The 24,760-nt window shown below is 33.2% G+C and overlaps 5 protein-coding genes and 1 non-coding gene across 8 annotated transcripts; 3 read left to right on the plus strand and 3 right to left on the minus strand.

Moving 5' to 3' along the window:
- The first annotated feature begins 76 nt into the window (after positions 1-76).
- On the plus strand, positions 77-4,086 carry LOC140173132 (rust resistance kinase Lr10-like). The gene is made up of 3 exons (XM_072200533.1): positions 77-920; positions 2,503-2,541; positions 2,791-4,086. Exons 1-3 carry the CDS (start codon positions 806-808, stop codon positions 3,921-3,923), a joined length of 1,287 nt encoding a protein of 428 aa, XP_072056634.1. The 5' UTR covers positions 77-805; the 3' UTR covers positions 3,924-4,086.
- Positions 167-676, plus strand: LOC114924339 (uncharacterized). The gene has a single exon (XM_029288698.2). It carries the CDS (start codon positions 167-169, stop codon positions 674-676), a length of 510 nt encoding a protein of 169 aa, XP_029144531.2.
- A 1,838-nt stretch (positions 4,087-5,924) lies between the features above and the next one.
- On the plus strand, positions 5,925-9,200 carry LOC112704953 (rust resistance kinase Lr10-like). 3 transcript variants are annotated; one of them, XM_072200535.1, is made up of 3 exons: positions 5,925-6,099; positions 7,688-7,708; positions 8,008-9,200. In XM_072200535.1, the coding sequence occupies exons 1-3, from the start codon at positions 6,068-6,070 to the stop codon at positions 8,999-9,001; spliced, it is 1,047 nt and encodes a 348-aa protein (XP_072056636.1). In that variant the 5' UTR covers positions 5,925-6,067; the 3' UTR covers positions 9,002-9,200. The 3 variants fall into 3 exon arrangements, with proteins under 3 accessions (XP_072056636.1, XP_072056637.1, XP_072056635.1); XM_072200536.1 differs by lacking the exon at positions 7,688-7,708; XM_072200534.1 differs by lacking the exon at positions 5,925-6,099 and having other exon boundaries at positions 6,106-7,708.
- Positions 9,201-10,749: 1,549 nt separating this feature from the next.
- Positions 10,750-13,299, minus strand: LOC112705934 (rust resistance kinase Lr10). Its single transcript, XM_025756968.3, has 3 exons — positions 12,386-13,299; positions 12,071-12,097; positions 10,750-11,948 (listed from the first exon to the last, which is right to left on the minus strand). The coding sequence occupies exons 1-3, from the start codon at positions 13,053-13,055 to the stop codon at positions 10,828-10,830; spliced, it is 1,818 nt and encodes a 605-aa protein (XP_025612753.1). The 5' UTR covers positions 13,056-13,299; the 3' UTR covers positions 10,750-10,827.
- A 121-nt stretch (positions 13,300-13,420) lies between these two features.
- LOC140174645 (uncharacterized) lies at positions 13,421-17,288 on the minus strand. Its single transcript, XM_072200128.1, has 2 exons — positions 16,134-17,288; positions 13,421-13,448 (listed from the first exon to the last, which is right to left on the minus strand). The coding sequence occupies exons 1-2, from the start codon at positions 17,273-17,275 to the stop codon at positions 13,421-13,423; spliced, it is 1,170 nt and encodes a 389-aa protein (XP_072056229.1). The 5' UTR covers positions 17,276-17,288.
- On the minus strand, positions 13,542-13,613 carry TRNAW-CCA (transfer RNA tryptophan (anticodon CCA)). Its single transcript has one exon. It is a non-coding gene; the product is annotated as a tRNA-Trp (tRNA).
- Positions 17,289-24,760: the final 7,472 nt, after the last annotated feature.

Consider the following 24,760-nt stretch of genomic DNA (forward strand, 5'->3'; position numbering starts at 1 on the left):
TGATGACTAGTGAGTGGACTTGTGTGATAGTGATAGTCAACTCCTCTTGTTATATCTGTAGTCTTTTGTTATCGATGTGTAGACCAAATCAAAGAAAATGTTATCCCTTTGTTCATTTTTTATACCACTTCTACTGCTGCTGCTGCTGGGGATCTTCTTCTCAAACATGTTTTTTGCTATTCCTGACATAAGGTGGAATACCAATAAGGTGACAATTGATTCAGGCAAAAGAATGTGTTCATCTGGGTGGTGTGGGAGGCATGACATAAGGTATCCTTTCAGGCTGAATAATAGTACTCCAAGCCTCTGTGGTGATCACAGGTACACCCTCTCTTGCGAGAATGATAACCAACTCTTTCTCTATCTCAAATCAATCAAGTTCCAAGTGCAATCAATTAACTACAACAACTACACAATTCGACTAGTAGATGCTAATGTTGCTCTGCATAGTCATGATCTCTCTTACCCCCTTCCTTATTCTTTAACCCCCTCCAACTTCACCGGAGCCCAAGATGAACCATATCATGATTGGTTCTATAAACAGCATTTTTATGATGTTATTAGACTGTCAAAGCAGATGGTATATTTGATGAGGTGCCCACCATATGGAGTTGAATCTTCTTCTGCTGCTGCAACCTGCATGAATGGATCTTATGCGCTTGGGAGTACATTCTAAGTCAGTGATATTCATAAAACTCTCCAGGATTTGACGTTTGGAGACTCGTGTCATATAGAGTGGTTGTACGTGACTTCATGGCCTGCTGAAATCAAACACAGAAATATTTCATGCACAGACATCCATCATATGCTGCTCTACGGGTTTGAACTTTCTTGGTTGAAAGTATATTGCAAGTATGATGATGCCATGCTCAGTGATCATAACAAAGTCCTTTGTTATACTCATAACCCTTCACTTATATGTAAGTGTATATTTGCAAGTTATTATTTTTTGCCATCAATTAATTATTAATATTTAAAAGTATATGTTAAAATATACTGTTAAATTATTAAACTAAAAGAATTAATTTATTGACTAAAAATAATGACAAAAAATAATAAATTCTGATAATCTTCTAATATTTTTCTATAATCTATATGAAAAGATAAATTAATTATATTATATAATATATTTTAATATTGTTTAAAAATTGATTAGATAATATGCATACTAATATTAAATTTGAAATATTTTATATTAAAAATATTTTGTAAAATATTCATTTAATAATTTGTATATAATTCCAATAATTATTCAACAAAAATATAATACAAATTGGATTATAAATTATTATTTTTAGGAATTTAAATTTATTTATTTTTAAAAAAGGATATAAGTTTTTTATATTAAAGTCGTACAAATTTACATTTTTGTTGTTTTCATTATTTGCAAATAATTAAAAAAATTAAGAAAAAATAAATTCGAATGAAAATATCAAAAATATAATATAAAATTATGAATTAATTGTATAATTATGATATATTTAAATGTATATAATAAAAAAATGTTGTGTCAAATTTAAACTTATTTGAAGTGATTTTCAATCATTTGTATCAAAGTTTAAGAAATGAAATAATAATAATAGTAATAAGAGTTTTATGTAACATGATTTGTAAATAGGCAAAACAATATAATATTAAGAGTTTTATACAATATGTACAAACTAAATAATGTGAAATTTTAATATTTGTAACATTAACTTTTTATAATTATAAGTATTATGACTTTTATTTATATGTATTTATTATATTTAATTAGTAATTTATGTTTTAGTTAAATAATAGAGTAAATTATCGTTTTTGTCCCTAACGTTTGGAGTAAGTCTCGAAGTTGTCCCTATTGTTTCAATCGTCCTTTTAAGTCCTTAATGTTTCAAAATTGACTCAATGTTATCCCGCTATTGGGGATCCATTAACAGAATTGACGGCGGGACAAAATTGAGACGATTTTGAAACGTTAGGGACTTAAATAGGACGAAAACGTTAGGGACAAAAACGATACATATCAACTTTTTACTATACATAATATTCAATTATTTTTTAATCACAAATTACACTTAATCACATTATTTTCATTCTAAATAAATTTATTTTTTTATAATTTTACACTTATAGATAGATGTCATTTTTTATATTGTAATAAAATAAATTTAACATTGATATAATATATTATGTATTTAAAAACTTAGCTGTCATTAATTCATTATAACACTAATTTGATATCTTTTATATAATTTTCATAAAATGAAGTTTGCTCAATTCTTGATATGAGAAATTAATATTGAAAAATTTAATGTGAAAAATTATAAAATTGATACTAGATTAGATTTGTTATATAAATGTTATTTTCTATCATATTATAAATTTAGTTATATAGATAGATGTTTTCTCTGTGCTGATATAAACTAAATTTAGTATTGACATATTTATAGAAAACTTAAGAATTCTAGTGTCATTAGCTTACTATAATACTAATTTAATCTTTTCCCTGTTTGTCTCTTGTAGACATATGGATATCACTTCGGATTCTAATGACCGGAATGAGTAAGCCTTGTCTTTCCCTTTGCGCCACGTACTTATTTTATTTTGGATTGAAATCTATGGATAGGTCTATGATGATGACATCATAAAATTTATGAAGGGAACACCGTTAGAATTTAGCAGTAAAAAGAAGAAACAACAACAAAAAACATAGCATAAATAAGTTTTAAAATTTTGTCATTCAAAACTAAAGGTGCTATGCTAAACTGAGTGACTTTTATGATTTCTCTACTCTTCTCATCTCCTTTACAGTTTTATTTGTTCTTGCCAAATTTGCACTTGGAGCTCCATGCATCATTATCTTCTGCATATATAAATGGAGACGAAGGCATTTATCCATATATGACAGTATTGAAGATTTTCTGCGAAGTGACAACAACATCATGCCAATTAGATACTCCTACAAAGAAATCAAGGACATAACTGAAAAGTTCAAGACTAAACTAGGAAATGGAGGCTATGGCTCTGTCTTCCAAGGAAAACTTCGAAGCGGTCGTCTAGCAGCTGTTAAGGTATTGAATGAGACCAAATCCAATGGCCAAGAATTCATCAATGAAGTTGCTACTATTGGAAGAATTCACCATGTTAATGTGGTGCAACTCATTGGATTTTGTGTGGAAGGATCAAAAAGTTGTTTGGTATATGAGTTAATGCAGAATGGCTCTTTAGAAAAATACATATTTTTACCTCAAGACAGTGCTTCCTTAAGTTGTGAAAAACTCTATACCATTTCCCTTGGAGTGGCACGTGGAATTGAATACTTGCATAATGGATGTGACATGAAAATTCTGCACTTTGACATCAAGCCTCACAACATTCTTTTGGATGAAAACTTCAATCCAAAAGTCTCTGACTTTGGACTTGCAAGGCTATCTCCCACTGATAAAAGCATTGTGTCTATGACTGCAGCAAGAGGAACCATAGGGTACATGGCTCCTGAGCTCTTCTACAGAAATGTTGGTGCAATCTCATACAAAGCTGATGTCTATAGCTTTGGGATGTTGTTAATGGAGATGGCTAGTAGAAGGAAGAATTTGAATGCACAGACTGAAAATTCTAGTCAGATATATTTTCCCTTTTGGGTTTATGATGAATTGCAGGATGGAAGGGAAATAACAATAGAAAATGACACAGATGAAGAGATGAAGTTGGCAAAGAAAATGATGATTGTGGCATTGTGGTGTATACAGACAAAGCCTAATGATCGACCTTCAATGAAGAGAGTTGTGGAGATGCTAGAAGAAGATGATGACTTAGAAATACCTCCAAAACCATACTTCTACCCACTTGATGCACCCACAGAAGACAATGTTGAACATACCACAACTCATAGCAGTTCATTGCTTTCCTCTGACATCTCTTCAGTCAGAGATTCAAAGGAATAGAAATAAACGGTTTGGACTCTACTTTGATATAATGTTGCATGCTCTGTATCTAACTAGCTTATGTCTTTGGCTATGTTGTGTATATTAGTATTTCTGATGTATATGATGACAAATAAATTCGTTCCTATGTGGTCTATATATACGTTTTTATCAACTTAGATAATATATATGTGAACAATAATATTATTATAAAAAATAAGAGTATCATTATCATTTTTCTAATAATTACGATGAATTTTCTCTTATCTACTAATGTATAAAAAATTGGTTTTACACTCACAACTTGATTAAACTAATTAACTTAGCTGGACGAATGCTGAAGCAAGAAAAGGTGAGAGGAGGAGGTGGGTGATTGACTTCTTTGCTGTTATCTGGACAGTTTGGCTAGAATGAAATGATAGAATCTTTAGGAATCAAAGTTCACGTGTGGTGAATATTATTAGTAGATCATTCTTGCTCTCCGATAAGTGGAGTGGTGATGAACGTTATGATTGTTGATGGCAATACCGAAGATAACTAGGGGTTGTCATGACTAGAGTTGTTAGGTTGTTCTTCATTATTTTATATGCTCCACCTTATTGTGTTGAGCTTTTTCCTTAAAAAAAAACAATCAAAAGCCACCATCTAAAAATTGATTACTATGCCAAATGAACGAGTGAAAAATGGTCTTCATCTTCTGAGTTTCTTGATGATCATGACTTGAATGGCTGTGTTTAGCTGAAAAACAAAAGCATCTCACCTAAGCAAAGGAGAAAAGAAATACAAGAAAACAAAAAAACAAAAAGCTACGCGCATTATTTGTGGAAAATTAATAAATGGACAGTGCTTGATTTGCATATCAATCTTTTGTGCTTGAAGCACATCATATGAACAAATTGAAAGAAAATATCCCTATAGTAGTTTAGTCTCTTCCCAGGTTTATAAGAAGACAAATTATCTCAATGCACGATCCAATAAAAGTGAAGAATATAATTTTAAAAAGAATTTTATAAGACTCACCATATGAGAGAGTTTTTATAGAAATGATTCTCCCAAAAAGTGTTGTCCTTGTTACAGCAGCCTTCTTTTTATTTATTTATTTTATATATAAATGAGTTCAGCGTTAAGATTATAATTTGTATAATTATAAATACATTAACAAGAGATATAATTTATTTTTTATTTTTTATTTTTATTTAATTTTTATTATTATATTTTTTAATTTTTAAATAAAAATATTAATTTTTATATTTTTAATTTTTGTGTAGTGCTCTGTTTTCAAAAACAAATGCATGAAGACGAGCTGATTTAACGCCCAGGGAGGGTGATACAAATATCCACGAGACTTGGTCAAAATTCTTCGGAAGAAAAGTCAAGAAACTCTTAGATTTTGGAAACAATTGAATTAAATTAGGAAATGATGTAAACTTTGATATTTTGTAAATCTCTCTCGAAGAAATGTCATCCCTGCTGTTGGTGATGTTGTTGCTGCTATGCTGCGTAAGCATGAGAACAAGTGATGCAAAAAACTGTTCATCACTATGGTGCGGGAAACATAACATAAAGCACCCTTTCAGGCTTCAAAACAGTTCAGTTCACTGCGGTGACCACAGGTACACCCTCTCTTGCGAGGATCATCACCAACTTTTCCTGTATTGGAAATCAGCCAAGTTCAGTGTTCAATCAATTAACTACAACAACTACACTATCCGATTAGTGGATGCAAATTTTGCCTTACTAGATATGCATCATCATCATCATCATCATCACTACTATTCTAACTCTTCCCTCCTCCTTAATTATTCCTTGGCCTCCTACAATTTCAGTGATTCTGAAACTGAGCCGTATCAGTATTTGTTATACAAAGTGAATGGAGATAGGCTTATGGTCATGAAGCAGATGATATATGTGAGGTGCATTAACGACACTTTCTATGTGAATTTTGATGGCAAGTCTCTGTGGGAATTGGGACTGAGAGACTCGTGTTATGTAGAGTGGATGTATCCAACATCTTTGCCTCACGATGAAGAATGCAAAATCAAGAACATTTCATGTAGAGACAACCGCAACATGCTGCTCTATGGTTTTGAACTTTCTTGGGCAGTTAGTTCTTGCAATCGTTACTTTCGGGACCAAGTAGAGATCGATGATCATAACAACGTTTTATGTTATCCCGTTTTTGTGCCACTATTTGCAGGTTTGATTGCTCAATGTTCATTCTTAAAGTAGTGTATATTACTTTCTTAAGTTATTTTCTATAATGATTCTTAAGATACTTGGAATTATCCAATTTGGTATTGCAGTTTTAATTTCACTATAATGGAATTATCCCATTTTTCGGCGATGACTCAGCTGTTTCAGTGTGCTATCTTGTGTCACATTGAAGTATTCAACAGTTAGTTTAGTTGGCCAAATTGCAATTTAGACCCAATTTAATCCCTTATTCTCTTTTAACCCTAATATTTTTTGGTCCCTTTCAAATCTTCTGAACGTTATCTTCTGGTGCTTCTTCCTCCTGTTCTTCTCATTCTTCTTCTTTATATTGATGGGGATGCATGGAAGGAGGTAAAGGAGTCGTATTGACTTTTTGCTGCTAAGCTAAACTTTTGTTTTTGGAAGTTGGGTCTTGGTGGTTGTTAATAATTGAAATTTTGAAAGAAAATTTTGAGTTTTTTGTAGTGGTAGAAGAATGGATGTTGATCTAAAACCTGGGCGAGATGCTTGATTTGGAGTGTTGAATATGATGGTTATGTGAAGAAAGATTGAAAATTACTTATGAGTGTTGTTGAATTTTTTAAGATAGTGATGAGAGTGTTATAGTAACATAGCACATTTTTGTTGCTGACTTGTGTTGTTGAGGGTAGATTCATAGAAGCTATGGCTTCAACCTCTCTCCAAATGCATCACCTTCTACAATCTCTCGAGAATCTTCTGCTAATCCAACACCATCATCCCAATCATCTCTATCTTCTTCTTCTAAGACAAATCAAACCTCTGATACCCCTCCTTCTCCTTCAGTTCCTGTAACCTTTCCTCCAACTCCATCCCTTCTTTCACCACCAGATTCTCCACCAATCTCAACACCCTCATCATCAACTCTTCTACCACCAAGAAAAGCTCAAAATTTCTTCAAAAATCTCAATTTCTAACAACCACTAAGACTCAACTCCTAAAAACTAAAGCTTAGCTTAGTAGCAAAAAGTCAATACACCTCTTTTACCTTCTTCCACGCATCCCCATTGATATGAAAAACAATGAGAAAAACACGAGGAAGAAGTACCTAAAGATAATATTCGGAAGATTTGGGAGGGACCAAGGGTAAAATAGAGAGAAAGAAACAAATTAGATCCAAATTGCAATCTGATCAGTAGTTAAGTTAGTCACTGCACATCTATAAGATAGTCAAATCAGTATTAAAATAGCCGAGTCATTATTAAAAAATGTCTAGGAGTATGATATTTGGATTTTTTAGAATTTATTAGAATTTTATAACATTCAATTTTTTAAATTTTTCTAAAATTTTTTAGGATTTTCTAAAATATTCTAAGATTATTTAGAGCGTTCAATCTAAAAAATTATTAAAGTAAAATTAGAATCTCGATGACCAAATTAAATAATTTTGTGAATTTTAGTGAGTATTATAAAAATTTAAATATATTTTCTCTCTATTTTATTTATTTATTTATTTATTTTTCAGTAAATCATGTGTCATAACATAAATCCTAACTATTTCCTTTTTCCCCCTTTATGCATGTTTCTTGTCCGCCCAATTCTGCTGATTGCAGGTATGCTAATTGGAGAAATAAGTAAGTCCTTGTATTTCCCACTATAGTATTTTTATCATTTGGGTTTGAAACTGAGAATTTTAAAAGTTTATGCATTGGACTGTGATTACCTCATGGAATTAATTAATTATAACCTGTGGAATTCTGCAGCAACCAGACGAACGGAAACATTACGAATACCTTGATTTAAAGTTGACTAAGCAAATTGCATAAATATTATCATTAATAGAAAATATTTTCAAAACTAAACTTCAAATTTGTATGATTTATCCGACTATTGAAGATTTTCTTCAAAGTGACAATAGTATTATGCTTATTAGATATTCCTACAAGGATATCAAGAACATAACAGGCGTGTTCAAGACAAAACTGGGAAACGGAGGCTACGGTTCTGTCTTTCACGGAAAACTTCGAAGTGGCCGCTTTGTAGCCGTTAAGTTGTTGAATAAGGCTAAATCCAATGGCCAAGAATTCATCAATGAAGTTGCTACTATTGGTAGAATTCACCATGTCAACATAGTGCAACTTATTGGTTTCTGCGTAGAGGGATCAAAGCGTGCTCTCATATATGAGCTCATGGAAAATGGATCATTAGAAAAATACATATTTTCCCCTCAGAAGAATGATTCCTTAAGTTGTGAAAAGCTCTACACCATTTCCCTTGGAGTAGCACGTGGTATTGAATACTTGCATAATGGCTGTGACATGAAAATTCTGCACTTTGACATCAAGCCTCACAATATTCTTTTGGATGAAAACTTCAACCCAAAAGTCTCTGATTTTGGACTTGCAAGGCTGTCTCCCATTGATAAAAGCATTGTGTCTATGACTGCAGCAAGAGGAACCATAGGGTACATGGCTCCTGAGCTTTTCTACAGAAATGTTGGCGCAATCTCATACAAAGCCGATGTCTATAGCTTTGGAATGTTGTTAATGGAGATGGCTAGTAGAAGGAAGAATCTGAATGCACACACTGAAAATTCCAGCCAAATATATTTTCCCTTCTGGGTTTATGATGAATTGCAGGATGGAAGGGAAATAACAATAGAAAATGACACAGATGAAGAGATGAAGTTGGCAAAAAGAATGATGATTGTGGCACTGTGGTGTATACAAACAAAGCCTAATGATCGACCTTCAATGAAGAGAGTTGTGGAGATGCTAGAACAAGACGATGACTTAGAAATGCCTCCAAAACCATACTTCTACCCACTTGATGCACCCACAGAGGAGAATGTTGAAGATACTACAACTCATAACAGTTCAAAGTTATCCTGTGATGACGTCTGTTCAGTCAGTGATTCAAAGGAATAGAAATAATGTGTTTGGACTCTACTTTGATATAATGTTGCATGCTCTGTAGCTAGCTAGCTTGTGTCTTTGGCTATGTCATCTATATTAGTATTTCTGATGTATATGATGACAAGATATTGGTTCCTATGTCCTCTTCTATATATACTTTCTCATCAACTTAGATAGTTCTATATATATAATTTTTGTTTTTTCAAGATTATATACTTTCTTATCTTATTACTTAAATGAGTTGTTCGGATAGAAATGTCGTCTTTAACTTATAATCCAACCCAAATGCATACAGCCCTACTATTTTCCCAATCAAAATTAAATTCTACAAAACAATTATGTGAATAGTGACACTATAAAAAATGAGAATGACATTATCATTTTCCCAATAATTATGGTGAATTCTCTTATCTACTACTGGTATAAAAAACTGGTTTTACACTCTTAAGTCCACAACTTGATTAACTAATTTAACAATCAAAAACCACCATCAAGAATTGATTACTATGCTAAATGAATGAGGGAGAAATGGTCTTCATCTTCTTAGGTTCTTCATTATCACGACTTGAATAGCTATGTTTAGCTGAAAAACAAAAAGCATCACGTCTAAGCAAAGGGGGAAAGAAAAGAAGAAGAAAACAAAAAGTTACGCGCATTACTTGTGGAAAATTAGTGAATGGACAGTGTTTGATTTGCACATCAATCTTTTGTGCTTGGAGCACATCATATACGAGTATATTGAAAGAAATTTTTCGTATAAGACAAAGGTAAACATTACAATTTAACGAAAGTATTATAAGTTAAGTGCCTAGAATGGGCAAAGAACATTATTGTTTAAGGAAATTCCCATGAATTAGACGTGTAGTGAAACGAATATTTGATGAATCCATTGCAAAGAGAGTGAGTGGACTTGGGAGAGTGATGGTCAAAATAAACGAACAATAGAGAGTGAGTGCAAATGAATATATATCACATTTTTTCTTTAATTTTTTTTTTTTAAATTTGTTTTTAGGACCACCATCACTTGGATCGCAATCTTTTTTCTTCCTCTTCATGGAACCTGGTTGGCGTTGTCACTTTTTAGTCTTTATCTATCTCTGAAATTGACATTGCAAGTTGCAGCACGACCTTGTCAAAGTCTTCAGGCACAAGACAAGTCAGCACCTTTGTTGAGTGAATAGATTAAGAGTAGTTTGTTTGAAATTGATTAAGAGTACTTTATAATTATATAGTGCAAAAATATATGGTGTGATTCGATGAGTAAACTGAAGTGTAAGAACAGCATACTTGCAAAAAGAGAAAATTAATTGTTGGAAGAGAGTTCAAAAAAGAGAGATGGAGATTAAGTTATAAAGAATGTAAAATTAGTATAAAGTTATTTTGGTAAAAAACTAAATAAAATAAAAAAAACAGAGAAAAATTATTTATCTCTAATTGATGGATGATTTACATCAAAGAAGTGCATCAAATTCTTTTCTTTGAGAGGTTTTTTCTAAGAAAGGTGTATTCTCCTTTTGTCAAGAGAGAATCTTATTGTAATCTCTTTATGATAGAGAGAAATTGTAATTCTCAAAAAAAATTATTTTATACAAATTTCTAATTTTTCATCTCTCTGTTTTGATGCGTCATTTGTTTGGTATCTAACAAGGAAGACTTCACCATCTGCTAGAACATATGATGGCAAACGACCAAACTAAGCTAACATAACAGTACATACAATTTACTCCATGTAGCTAACTATATAATACAGGCCAAATATATTTGGATTATATCAAGTGATTTTTATTCGGCAACTTAAAAAGAAAATACAAACTTTTCAGACAACTCCAAGTAAGAAATCAGTCTAATTCTTGGATCACTTCTAAATCTTGGATAATCTGTCTTGCAGGCACACCAATTTTAGAATATTTTCTTGAAGGCCCTGTGGAAGCAAAAGGATTAGGAGGTATTGGTAATGTGTCTTGGTCTCCCTCCAACATTTGAACCACTGTCTGCATTGATGGTCGATCCACTGCATGCCATTGGATGCACCAAAGCCCCACTGTTGCTAGCTGCTTAGCAATCTTAGCATCCCCTTCATCTTCAATATGAATTCTCATTTCTTCCTTCTCTTCCAAAAGATTATGAATCCATTCAGGGTAGTAAATATGGCTGCTATTTTCTTCTACATCCTCTGTGATCTTCTTCCCTCCAATTGTTTCAAGCAGCATCATTCCGTAGCTATAAACATCAGACTTGTAAGATACATTTCCAAAGTTTCTTGAGAAAACTTCGGGCGCAATGTATCCCAAAGTTCCTCTAGCTGCTGTCATTGACACTACACTTTGATCCTTGGAACATAATTTAGCTAAACCAAAATCACAAATTTTAGGAGTAAAATTGTGGTCTAGCAACACATTTTGAGGCTTGATATCAAAATGGAGAATACGTTGATCACAACCTTGGTGAAGATACTCAATACCTTTAGCTACACCTAAAGCAATTTCTTGCAACTTCTTCCAGCCTAAAAAGTTTTGCTTGTTGTCCGGCGAATTTATGAACTTCTGCAGCGAAGAATTCGGCAAGAACTCATAGATAAGAGCTCTTCTGAACCCATCAGCACAAAAACCAACCAACCGGACAATATTGACATGGTGGATTTTACCAATTATACCAACTTCATTGACAAACTCTTCCCCATTTCCCTGGGAATTATTCAGCATTTTCACAGCAACAGTAAATTCTTTTGAGATGCTTCCTTTGAAGACAGTTCCATAGGCTCCCTCTCCTAACTTGTCGCTGAAGTTATTGGTAATTCTCTTGATTTCAGCATAAGAGTACCTGGTTGGCTTTTGAGCTCTGTAGTCTTCAAGAAATTTTTCAATAATTGCTTCTTTTTCTTTTTGTATTATGCAAGTATCATAGATGTAGTAAATCGCACCGGTTAGCAGGATAAGGAAAAATGATCCCAGTACTGATCCTGCATTCATCAAAACTCCATCTTTAGAAAATTTTCACATTTACTTGCTTTCAGGCTAATTAATAATGATACCAAGAAAAGCATTAAAAAAAAGAGAAGGCATAATGAAGTTGAAAACTAACCTGTTGTTACCAGAGCTGTTGATGGTCCTGCAACAACACCAGTAAACTTAGATCATGCAATCACTTGAAAAAGCAATAACCCTGAATTTGTTTAACAAGTTAAAAGGCACATAAAGCTAGTCGGAATCATGGACTGATTCATTGATTTGGATGTTTAATGTTTTCATGAAATTCATCTACTTGCTTCAATTATTTGTTAATATAACATCTAAGAAAGAATCTACTCCAAAACAATAAGAGTCAAGCTTAATTAAATTGGCTATTAGTCATGTCAAATGCAACAAAATGAAAAAATAAAATAAAAAAATAAGCTACCTTTATGGTTGTCTAAACAACTGAATTCATTCTTTGTCCTATTCCAACTACACCTGTTCCCTTTTGATTCACAATGTCCACAGTCTGGTTCAGACCATTTCAGATGAAGATGAGCATCCTCAATAACGAATATTCTCGGGACTGATGAAACATTGAACATTTTGGTGCAGAATGAGAGAGGCAAGTACTCGATTTTTGAACTAGATGGAATTGCATATATGCTACTAGCCGAGGTGCTTAGGCATTGAATGAAGTAACCTTCCATGTAATCTCTTTCAAGTGCTGAACAGTTAAAGAAATAATAGTCACCATAGTAATCATCAGCTTTCATGTTGAAGTTGAAAGGTGAAGCTGAAAGTTTGAGGCTATGAAGAAGCCTAGGAAAGCAACCGTTATGAGGATATGATAACTCAATTGTTTGCTTTCTATAGTCAATCTTGTTGACACTGAAATTCAGTGAATCATGGAGCTCAATGAGAGTCTCATTACTGTCTGTGCAAACCAGATCAAAGCCCGGGTAGCCACAGTTTTGCGGCTGCCGGCCTTTGATTCTGAAAGGGAACCGGATTTCTTGATTTCCACATGACAAAACTTGACATGTATCAGAGGCTAGTGCTAACTCTACATTGAAGCAGAACATGAACAAAACTCCAATCAAAGAAAAATCCATGTTAGAGTGTAGTATAGATTCTTGTGTGGTTTATTAGCACATGAAATGAAAGCACTAAGATTCTAAGTTCTAACCCCTTATTTGGGTTTAATAGAATTTTCAATCACTCCATAGCTTCCCAGTCTTTTCCACTTCTAAAGTTTGTGGTGCTTATGCTTTCGGGATAGAAAGAAATATTGCAACGTCTTTTATGGTTTTGGGTGTTTCTCCGAAGTTGAGTGTATTGTGTCAAAGTAATTAAAACAATAATTATCCTCTTGTGAGTAAACACAAATACAAGTTGACTTTTGACTGAAGGCACACGTTTTCCACGAGACTTTTCTCTAGTCCTTGCATAAAGCTATAGCTAATTTTATGTAACTTACCTAAACAAGAAGAGCATGGATTTTACACCTAAGGTAGAACGAAAGAAATGTTATCAGAAAACAGTGATTCCATGAAAGAATAAAAAATGTGATCCACTGAGGTAGCTTAGGATCGGGATATTGAACCCGACGTGAATCGAACACGCAACCTTCTGATCTGGAGTCAGACGCGCTACCATTGCGCCACGGATCCTATGCTGTTAAATTGCTGCATGCTTTTTATAATTTACGTTTTCTTGGTCCAACAGTTTCTTTTTTTCGACTGAATTGATTCGACGGTTTAGAACTCTACATGGGCCTTTCCGCAACATGGAACAAATCGTTTCGGGCTTTTCTCATATAAAGATTTTGTTTTTTGAATTTGGGGGAAAAAAATAAAAGATAAAAATAGAAAATAAACTTTATTGTTTTCACTATTTTCTCCTTTTTTTTCTACAAAATCTAGAAAATATAAAAAATAAAAATACAAACTAAATGCTTCTTATATTTCTTTTAGATTGATTAGATAGCTCTATCTACTATTTGGTTTTGTCAAGCTTCAAATCTAAATGCAGTATATTAAGAGAAACATAATTTTTAGTTAAACTAAGTCCCAGCTAAAAAAATATATAATTATTTCAATATCTCACCGAAAGAAAAATTCATAGTGAACATTGAACAACATAACACATTTAGATGAAGTTTGTAATATTTAGTTACATGTTATTAAGGTAGCGTTTGGAAAAAAAAAATTAAAATTGAGAGACAGCTAAGACATAGAAATTCAAAATCAGAAATTGAAATAAATTTTAATATTGTGTTGTGTAAAGTATGTAAGACTATGTTATATCTTAGTATTATGTTTGGTTTGAAATAAATATAGAAACAGAAATAAAATATCCTCTTTTTCCTTTCTCTCTTTCTTTTTTTCCATTTTCTTTTTCGAACAGCGCAGGAACGAGCAGCAACAAAGACATAAAGACGAACAACGACAAAAGTGCAAGGATGCGAGAGTAGAGCTTCTAAGACAAAGAAGAGAGTTGGATGAACGTGTACCATGCAAAAAAAGGAAAAGGCCAACAAAGTAGAGTTGGATTTTCAACTTTAAAATAAAGAGTATTTTGAATAAAAAATTATTATTTAAATTTCAGCTTTCGTTTAAAAAAATTTTAGCTTTCTGTGTTTCCAAATTTTGAAGGTATTGAAATTTTGGAATCGGAGATTAAAATTTAATCTCTAATTATCAAATACAATACTAAATCTCAGTCTCTAATTTTAGTTTTAATATCCTTACCAAATATTACCTTACATTCTATATATACATGAGTGCGCATCAATAGATAATAACATTTCTATTATTTAAAAATTTTATAATATAATAATAAATATGAAGTTAACTAAAATAATAAATATTTTAATACGGTAACTAAGAATTTTTTTGGTTCAATTTTTTAAAATAGTAAAATATATTTTTTTACAAGTTATATATAGTGAATAATGATTCTATATTATATATAAATTCTTCTCCTATCTGTCACTAAAAATTTAAAAACTTCTCCTATCTCCTTTATATGTGGTATTATTATTATTATTATTATTATTATCCAAATAATAAAAAGTTAAAATAATGTTTTTCAAAGCAAGTAAGAAGTTTCTATTCCAGGGAATAATAATAATAAAAAAGAAATATTTGTCATCCAAAGTTAGCATCTTGGAATGAGCAATGTATGTGGCCACCACCCACGAAGCTGGTATCAGGTGCCATCATAAACGTGGAAAACAAATCATATTAATTAATTAATTAACAATTCCCCGTACATTTGAATAATGATATTTTTTCTTTCGATAAATTAACAACGTTTCAAACTTAAGTTCTAATAATTTTTTAAAGAGCATAAAGTTTCTCATGGGAATTCAAAAACTGTTGTTTATAGCAAGTTATAAAATAAAATCTCCTCTCAAAATGCATGCATGAAAAATGAAAATAAGAATTCTTAGAAGTTAGAACCAGTCTATATTTTAGTACATCCGATCTGTACAAGATGCTTAAGAACTTCGACGTTAAAATTTTCCAAGTAAAATAAAAGAAAAAGATGAGCACGTGACACGTGTGCTTTCGTCAATCATAAACTTGTCTCTCCAAAAGTGGTATCTAGTCTCTTGGCAGATTCTGCAGTTAGTGGTGCTAAGACCATCTCCAGTAGGGAACTCATCCCAGTTCCTGTTTATGGCCCACCTGTCATAAAAAGTAACTCCACATCAGCTTTTGCGTCATAAACAGTAAATAGGAACTCAAAGCATCTCTCTCTTCTCCATTAGGAGGAACTAACTTTAGTCCCTGTTGTGGTCCCACTTAATTAATTAATTAAAAAACTTGTAATTAATGTAATTAATTTTTTTAATAATAAAATTTAAATATTTAAATTTAAAAATAATTCACTATTAAAATATATTAATATTAAATAGATTCATATATAACAATAATACACAATAGATGAATTCGGGGTTACACTAATTTGTAAAATTACTTAATACAAAGAAAAACATAATTAAACTCTATAGTTGACGACAAGCATTGTGAAATTGTCATATGTGTTCAATCAAGTCCTCCTTCAATTGTCTATGCTGCTGCCTATTTCGAAGTTGGGCATTTCTTTGGAGAAATTGATGGTATGGTGCAAAATCTTCCTCTCCCAGCTGAGGTTGTGATAAGCCATTTTCAACATCATCATACTCTAAGCCTTGAGCAAAATTTCCTGCATAGCTGTCTCTTTCATCCTCAACAATCATATTATGCAATATAATACAAGCTCTCATTATGTTGGCAAGCTTTTTCTTTTCCCAAAAACGAGCTGGACCACGTATAATTGCAAAGCGTGCTTGCAACACTCCGAATGCTCGTTCCACATCTTTTCTTTGCCCTTCTTGGTATTGTGCAAATAACTTGCGTTTCTCACCTTGTGGCTTTGAGATTGATTTGACAAATGTGGCCCATTCAGGATAAATACCATCTGCTAAATAGTATCCCATTGTATAATTATTACCATTAATTGTATAATTTACCTCCGGAGCACGGTCATTTAGAATATCATCAAACACTGGAGAACGATCTAACACGTTGATATCATTATTTGAACCAGAAACTCCAAAGAATGCATGCCATATCCAAAGGTCTGAAGATGCTACAACCTCAAGTACTATGGTTGCAACCCCACGATAACCACTCATGTACATACCTTTCCATGCCTTTGGACAATTTTTCCATTGCCAATGCATGCAGTCAATGCTACCCAACATGCCAGGGAAGCCACGACCTTCCGCCATTTGTAGCAGGCGTTGTACGTCATTTGGATTAGGTTTTCGCAAGTATTCATCCTGGAACACGGAAATGACACCTTCAACAAATTTTTCCAAGCATTCGATTGTAGTGCTCTCGCCTATGCGCACATAATCATCAACAGCATCAGCTGCAACGCCATATGCTAACATCCGTATCGCAGCGGTACATTTCTGAAGTGGCGACAAGCCTCTTCTTCCAGTTGCATCAACCCTCTGTTGGAAATACGGATAGACGTTTGAGAGAGCGTCTACTATCCGAAGGAACACATCCCTTCTCATTCGAAATCTCCGTCGAAAAATGTCAGCATTATACACCGGTTCATCTGCAAAGTAATCTTGGAAAAGGCGATCATGTCCTGCTTCTCGATCTCTGTTGATCCATCTACGAGGAATTGGGATAGGGCTTCTATCGATATCTTCTTCTTCTGAATCTTCGAGTAAATACTCATCGATCCAATTATCTATGAGTGTGTTGTCTTGCCGTCTTCTTTTGCCATACAAAGCCTCATTGAACATATCATCAAAATTTCTAGCCATATGGAGAAATGTAATTTTTAGTTCTTTGTCGATGTGAGAAACAAGAGTTGAAGTGGAGTTGTGGAGTCATTGATAGTTGATATTTATAAGTGTGTCTGTAATAAGTACCTTAACGGCTAGTTTTGCAACGGCTAGTTTTGCAACGGCTAGTTTTGCAACGGCTAGTTTTGCAACGGCTAGTTTTACAACGGCTAGTTTTTCTTAACGGCTACTTAACGGCTAGTTTTGCAACGGTCACTTTAATGAACAACAACGACACAATAATATTGACTAATTTCAAATCTTACATCAGAAATAAATAAAACAAACTACATCACATACAAGTAATACGCAATAAATAAATAAGAACATACTACATAACTCTACGAATACAAGGAACCATTAAGTAAACCACTTGGCCATTATTTTCTCACATGCAATCTCATGAAGAGCTCGTCGTTTCTCACTCATTGTAGACGTGTCAGCATTAAGTATTTGCATATCCATTTCCCTTTCTTTTGCTTTTATCTCCATTTCTTTAATATACCTCTGAGTTTGTAATTCTTGTTCTTTCATTGCCGCTTGAATTTGTATCTCCTTCTCTTTGATTGCCATCATCTTTGCTCTATGTTCCTTCTCCTCTTCTCTTTCTTTTTCCCTTTCCATTAGTTCCTTTTCTCTAACATTCTTAATATCTTCCATGAGAGATAATTTTTTGACAACCGATGATTTTCTTTCGCTAAAATCTTCAGACATCTGGGCTTTTCCCTTACCTCTTCGCTTGCTCTTCTTTGATCCTTGTGGGCGAACGGGAGAGTCCACACCGGGTTCGTCAGCCAACGGTGTTTCTGGGTTTGATGAGGATGAGTATGCTCCAGTTGCACTAACCTTGGTTCTCTTTGAGCCGCCACTCTGTGTTGGTAGTTGGCTTCTCCATTTTTGCTCCAATCGAAGCATGTTCCAATGCCTCTCAAAAGTGAACTTTTGACCATAATTTGTAGAATAAAGTTTATAAGCCAACTCCTTTATATCATCAGCGTTCGAACCACTCCTTATGTTTCGACTAGCTTGATCGTAGCAACCAGCAAATTGTGCAACAGCCTTGTTGATCTTATACCATCGTTTCTTACATGCAACTACCCCCCTTGTCATGTCGGTGCAAAATTCTACACAGTAGCTATGAATTCGACTCCAAAATGTTTCCCCCTTTTGATCGGTACCAACTACAGGGTCAGTTGAAACATTTAACCATGCACTGATCAACATCTCATCCTCTTTCCAATGCCAGTGTTGAATACTATCTTGCCTCCGATCTTCAATATCATCATTGAGGTCGATAGCATCTAATCCATGAGGGTTGGCAAAATCTGAATATTGCGAATTTGGACTAGATTGTATAGGAGTATGAGAGGATGGGTTAGAAGAGCCACCAACACCAGATGAGTTATGTCTTGATGCACTAAATTGAGTTGGAAACGGCAAGGAAGTTGGAGTAACATTTCCGATAGAAGGGTTAAATATGGATGAAAATGGTAAATGGGGTGTTTGTGAATTTTGATTTTGTGGTTGGAATATAGGAAATTGATTATTATAAGGAGTTTGAAAATTGAAATTAGAGAGATTTTGTGGATTTGGATTTTGAAATGTATTTGGTAGTATGAAGTTTTGATTCGGAACTTGAGAGTTTGAGGTTTGAGATTGTTGGGTATTTGGAATTTGAGGAAAGTTTTGTAAGTAATTGAAGAAAGAGTTGAGTTGGTTTGGATCCATTTTTTCGAACAAAAAATAATAGTAGCAGAATTTTGATTTTGTAAACTTAGAAGAAGATGAAGAAGAGTTGTAGAGAGTGTGAGAATACAAGTGTATCTAAGTGGTATATATAGAGTAACAAAATATTAATTTATTAATAATAACGGTAACATAGTAACGACTAGTTTCTAACGGCTATTTTTACAACGGCTAAATTAATATAATAATATAAATATAAATAATATTTAATATTAATTATGATATAAATAATTAATATAAATTATTAATTAAATAAATATTTAATTATTTAATTATTATAATTATTAATAAATTAATTATAATTTAATTACTTAATTAATTATTAGTTAATTAATTAATATAAATTATTAATTAAATAAAATTATCAATATTTAATTTAATTAGTTATTATAATTATTATTAAATTAATTATTATTTAATTATTTAATATAATTATTTAATTAATTAATATTTTATATGATTATTTATTTTTTATTTTAATTGCCAAGTGGCAATTGTTTATTGCTTTATGGGAGTCCCCATTCAGAGGGACTCCCTCGCTTCGAATGGCGTGCAGGAACTCATTTGAGTTCCTCTCCAATGCCCATCTCTCCATTCTCTCTGACACGCACAGTGGGAGGGCTCCCCGTTGGAGATGCTCTAAATGTTTGGCTCAATTTATGGCTTTTAAGTTTTTTTAATTCTTTTTCAATAGAGGGGTCTAAGCTTTAATTAGAGAGAAGTTTGTTTTAGATTTTCAAGGACGACAATGTTACCTATACAAATATTTTTGTTAATGAAGTTTAATTAAATTGATATAAATTAAATAATAAAATATTTATACATAAATTTTTAAATATAGTGTAAAAATGTTTATACGTAACAAAAAAATTTATTTGATATAACATAGAATTTTTATGTGTTGTACACTAATTTTTTCATACTATACATTAAATTTTTAGTACTTAATATTTTTGCAAGTAGATTACTATTTGTATCCACAAAAGTTAAAAACACTGATATGTCTATTCATAGAAAAAAAAAATTACCATTTGTTCCCATAAAACATAAATTTTTGCTAACAAAACTATTCAAATCCAAAAAAATTATTTGAAATTCTCAAATTATCTTACCACCACCACTTACTCCACACCATTATTTTTCCAATTCCAAATCTTACCACCATGAAACCCTTCCTCACCACCATCCTAAACCCTATTACCACCATCATTCAAAATGCCTCCTGTACCTCCGACGAATATTTCAGAAACAACGATTATTTCAACCAAACACAGAACAAGTACAAACTTCAACCATGTCTTATTGTAACTCCAAGAAAAGAAAAAGACGCACTTAGATTTAGAGTAGAATCCTTCCATTGAAGGGGTAACAGGTGTGACGGTCATAGGATACAGATCCCAATCCGTTTTCACATTTTGGAACAAACCCAATAACTTCGAATACGCATCACACTTCTTCGCCACCCCAACCAACCAAACCTTCCCTCCACCTCCACTACCACCACCACCGAGTCAAGATTACAGAGGAAGATAGGGAGCAGATAGCGCGTTCTTGAGAAGATTTTAGAAAGTGGAGCGTTAGTAGGCTGAAAATTGAAAGAACGAAGTGTTTGAGCTCAACTTTCAGAAACGATGCCATTCCTTGATTGAACTGAGGGTTTTGATGATTGTAGATTTGCATCAAGTGGAAGGTATCCGGGTGGCGCCGTTGGTTCTCCTGGGAGCATTTTATGGCCGCCATGAGGGAGTTCAACACCGGAGGTCCATCGTCATCGGCGGTGGAGGAGGTCGATGAGGGTTTGGAGGAAGGGAGGCGGTCGAGGGATACGCCAACAGAGAGTTCTAAAGCGTGCAACTGGAGGCGCGGGGAGACGGTTACGGCTGCGGCTACGGCGGTGACGGCAGTGCACGATTGGGTGATTGTGTCGCAGAGGGAGGAGGAAGGGAAGGCCAAGAGAGCGGAGACTGCGTGGCGGAAAGTCGTCTGGGAAGCTTGCAGATTTTGGATGGCGGCAGTGATGGTGGTAGTTGGGGATGAGAGTGGTGGTGAAGAAGAGTTTGCGTGGTGGTGGGATTTGAAATTAAAAAGTGGTGGTAAAGATAAAGATAATTTAGAAATTTTAGGTTATTTTTTAGTGTTTGGATAATTTTGTTGTGCGGAATCTATATTTCATGAGTACAAATGATAATTTCCTTTTTTTATAGATAGATATATCAACGTTTTCAACTTTCGTAGATAGAAATAATAATTTACTATATCTTTGCTAAATATATATAAAAGAAGAATAAACAGACAACAATAATAATAATGATATTGAAGGAGAATCAAGAGGATAATAAAAGAAAAAAAAAGTACGTGATAACTAAATTGGAGACTTAATTTTAAAAACGCTTAAACACATAAATTTATTGTTCTAAATATGAGTAATCTTTAACCTAATTTGTATGGAAAAAGTTTTTATAATTACTCAGTACGTATTTATTAGATCATATTTTTTATATTTTTAGCTATTAATATAATTTATTATCAAAAGAATAAAATTATATATAACATAATAAATACAAAATAATAGTTCTGTAATTGAAGAATAAATAAAGAATATAATACATAAAAAATGATTTTTCAAAATAGTTATATAAAACCATTCAATTATATATATATATATCAATCCACCTTTTTTATAAACTAAGAATATATAATAATAACAAATATAGTGTTAGTTAAATTGGTAAATATCTAATATTTTAGTTAAACTTTTTAGATTGGAATCTTCGAAATAAAATGTATAGGTGGGAGAGATAAGTCTAAAGACACATCTCCAAAACTGTTTGTGAATTACTAAATTCTATTTTGGAAAATAATTCTAACTTGAGCTGAACTAACTCTAATGGCTGAGGATTTTTTTTTTTTTTTTTTTTTGAGAGGGAATGAGAATAATATGGGGAACTACCAAATATATTGGTAGAATAGAGTGAAAATAAGAACCAGGTCAAGAACATACACTTTACAATGTTTGGTCTTTGGTGCAACATTATTGTTCCTCAGCATGTGGAACTATTGGCATGTTTTGTTGCGGCTATTAACCTAAACACAATAGATGGTCTTGTTATATATATTTTTTCTATCACCGTATTTTACAGGTCGATGTGGATTGAAATTTCTGTTAAAAATTTGTGAATCAATGTGTTATTATATGTATAAAATAATATTTGTTTAAATAGATAAATAAATTAACCAACGAAAAAAAATTAGAATCTGCAAATCATTTATTTATAAATTTTTTTTAAATAAATAAAAAATATTTTATTTATTGAGTTAAATAATTTTAAAAATAATTACGAAAATATGTAGCACGTCTTATTTTATTTATAGTGTAAACGAGATAAATTTATACTGTAAACGAGATAAGATAGAATGAGTGACACATATATATCTCATTTACAGTGTAAACTTATCTCGTTTACACTATAAACGAAATAAGACTGGGCGGACCTATATATACATGTCATTGACAGCAACGTTCCAGGCTCCATTTTCAACTTTTCGGCCACTTTTTTTTCTCTTTTCTATTATTTTCTAACCATATTGTTGAGTAACTCTAAGAAGGCGCGCGCAAATGCACGTGATCCGGACATCAATCGACTGAATGCAACGTGACATGTCGCTGGGACAGCCGACTTCGCGGTTAGTTTTGTTATCTTCAGGTTTATGTTACCGCATATATGTATAGTCATGGTTAAAATACTTGCCAAGAACTAGTATATAGTTTATGATTTAAGTGGCTAAATGTATCGTTAGCAACAAGTCACTGATAAGGTATGATGTTAGGAATGTGGTTATGATTTTTTCATAATTAAGTTATTAAGTACACAATTATTAATTTAGATATTAAATGTTATGTGGTAGATGTTTTTCTTGAAGTTAATTTATTAATTATATATTTTTTAATTTATTAATTTAGTTATTAACTATCAAAGTAGAAGTTATTTTTTAAGTAAACAATTATGTAATTCTGTATTTACCTAAATTAAATTATTAAGTAAAAGTTTGTTAATTAGATTATTTATTTTCTAATTGTGATCATTTATTTTTTGTCAGAGACATCGCCTACTTCTTTCTCGGCGAGGAAGTCACACACTTGTACCATCGGATGCTATCGTCCTATATTTGAGGGAGGTTAGCTTCGGCGACACAGTGCCTCTCAGGGACTTCGTCTTTGACAACTCACTGATCACGACATTTGTGGAGCATTCGCGTCCAGAGACCCACATGTTCCACCTGCCATGGGGTGAGTGCATCATCATCTTACAGGACGTTGTATACTACCTCAGGTTACATGTGCATGGGGAACCAATGCGGGGGTGCTTCCATGATTTCTACAGATGGTACGACACGAAAATCTGAGAGTTAGTGGAGTGACTACTTGGTTCTAGGCCTCCAGTAGTTCAGCAGCAGGGAGCGCAGAGAAAGGAGTCTTTGTCCTTGAAGCTGACATGGCTCTAGGAGCGAGTCTGACATATGCTCGAGACCACTGATCCAGACACCCTCCGGTAGTATGCGAGGTGTTACATCATGTCACTGATTGGAGATTACCTGATGACGGACAAGTCGAACAATCTAGTCCATCTCCGGTATTGGAAAATAGAGATTTCTCATGCATCGCGTCTAGATCTAATGCATGATAGTGACTTGGTACATTTGATAGTACAAGAATTGAGTGGGAGGGAGGCAAAATATAGTGCACCACTGCCTTGGCCGGCATCTCTAGTATAAACTCCTTCTCTTCATCATGTTCAGAATAACCACTATCGTTGCTATCTGCAACATACTCCTCATCAGAGTCTTCATCATCCACGTACATGTCTTCTACTGGACTAGCAACATGAATCGGAAGTGGTGTGAAAAGTGGGTCATCCTGCACAAAGGTTGAGTGGACGGATCCATCGCCACCAAACATCACTAACCTCCGCAAAAAGCTCCATCACTTGTTCCGCCATAATTTTCTCATGGATGTGTAAGGGTTTTGAGTTTGGTTTTCATTTCTTTTGATATTTTGAGAACCTTTATCATCACTGCATGTTGTTACAACCGCAGTCGCCGAAGTTTTGACTGCCGCTGTTGCTTAGGATGACTGCTACCAAACCGGTTTAGAGATCGTTGCTATTTTGTTTTCTTATTACAGTAAGTGTTTATGTTTCAAAAACCCCTGTGTTAGTATTCTGTTATGCTTGGTTATAAACTTTGAAATCCTGGTAACGTAGGGTCGTACTTTGAATGTTGTATATCGCTTAATGTTGTTGTGGTTGCTGCGATAATGGTTTGAGCTGAGGTTGCGGTTTCCGCTGATCGCGGACTGAGAGAAAAGATCTTTCTTTGATGCGTTTGGGTTAAGGGATTGACTTATCAAGGTAGGAGCTTTTTCTAAAAATTTATTTTTGTAATTGGAATTGCTATCATTTGATATGGACGTGCGAAATGCATTTTTAGTGATTATGTAAGTCTTATGAATTGTGTGGTTTGTCTTGGATGAATATGGTTGTTTATTGATTGAATTATTAAATGATTTTGTTAAAATGGAGGTTGCTGAAATTGGTTTGATTTGAAATGATTTTAATATTTGAAAGTCTGAATTTTGTTTTATTGGAAACTGATTTGGTTTTGAACTCGTTGGAAAGGGGTGAGAATTGGTTTGGTTGGGACCCGAAAAAGATGGCAAAG

This window comes from Arachis hypogaea, chromosome 8, assembly GCF_003086295.3.
Source record: "Arachis hypogaea cultivar Tifrunner chromosome 8, arahy.Tifrunner.gnm2.J5K5, whole genome shotgun sequence".
NCBI classification, from domain to species: Eukaryota; Viridiplantae; Streptophyta; class Magnoliopsida; order Fabales; family Fabaceae; genus Arachis; species Arachis hypogaea.

Bases quoted from the DNA above. Each gene is read 5' to 3' on its own strand.
- LOC112705934 (XM_025756968.3), bottom strand. From the start codon at position 13,055: ATGGATTTTTCTTTGATTGGAGTTTTGTTCATGTTCTGCTTCAATGTA. The intron at 12,098-12,385 runs GTAGCTTATTTT...GTGTTGTTGCAG, and splicing joins TTGTTTAGACAACCATAAAG to GACCATCAACAGCTCTGGTA. The intron at 11,949-12,070 runs GTTAGTTTTCAA...TGATGAATGCAG, and splicing joins AACAGCTCTGGTAACAACAG to GATCAGTACTGGGATCATTT.
- LOC140173132 (XM_072200533.1), top strand. From the start codon at position 806: ATGCTGCTCTACGGGTTTGAACTTTCTTGGTTGAAAGTATATTGCAAG. The intron at 921-2,502 runs GTAAGTGTATAT...TGTCTCTTGTAG, and splicing joins TCATAACCCTTCACTTATAT to ACATATGGATATCACTTCGG. The intron at 2,542-2,790 runs GTAAGCCTTGTC...TCTCCTTTACAG, and splicing joins GATTCTAATGACCGGAATGA to TTTTATTTGTTCTTGCCAAA.
- LOC114924339 (XM_029288698.2), top strand. From the start codon at position 167: ATGTTTTTTGCTATTCCTGACATAAGGTGGAATACCAATAAGGTGACA.
- LOC140174645 (XM_072200128.1), bottom strand. From the start codon at position 17,275: ATGGCTAGAAATTTTGATGATATGTTCAATGAGGCTTTGTATGGCAAA. The intron at 13,449-16,133 runs GTATGATGATGT...GTTCTACCTTAG, and splicing joins AATTTTGCTCAAGGCTTAGA to GTGTAAAATCCATGCTCTTC.
- LOC112704953 (XM_072200534.1), top strand. From the start codon at position 7,650: ATGCATGTTTCTTGTCCGCCCAATTCTGCTGATTGCAGGTATGCTAAT. The intron at 7,709-8,007 runs GTAAGTCCTTGT...TATGCTTATTAG, and splicing joins TATGCTAATTGGAGAAATAA to ATATTCCTACAAGGATATCA.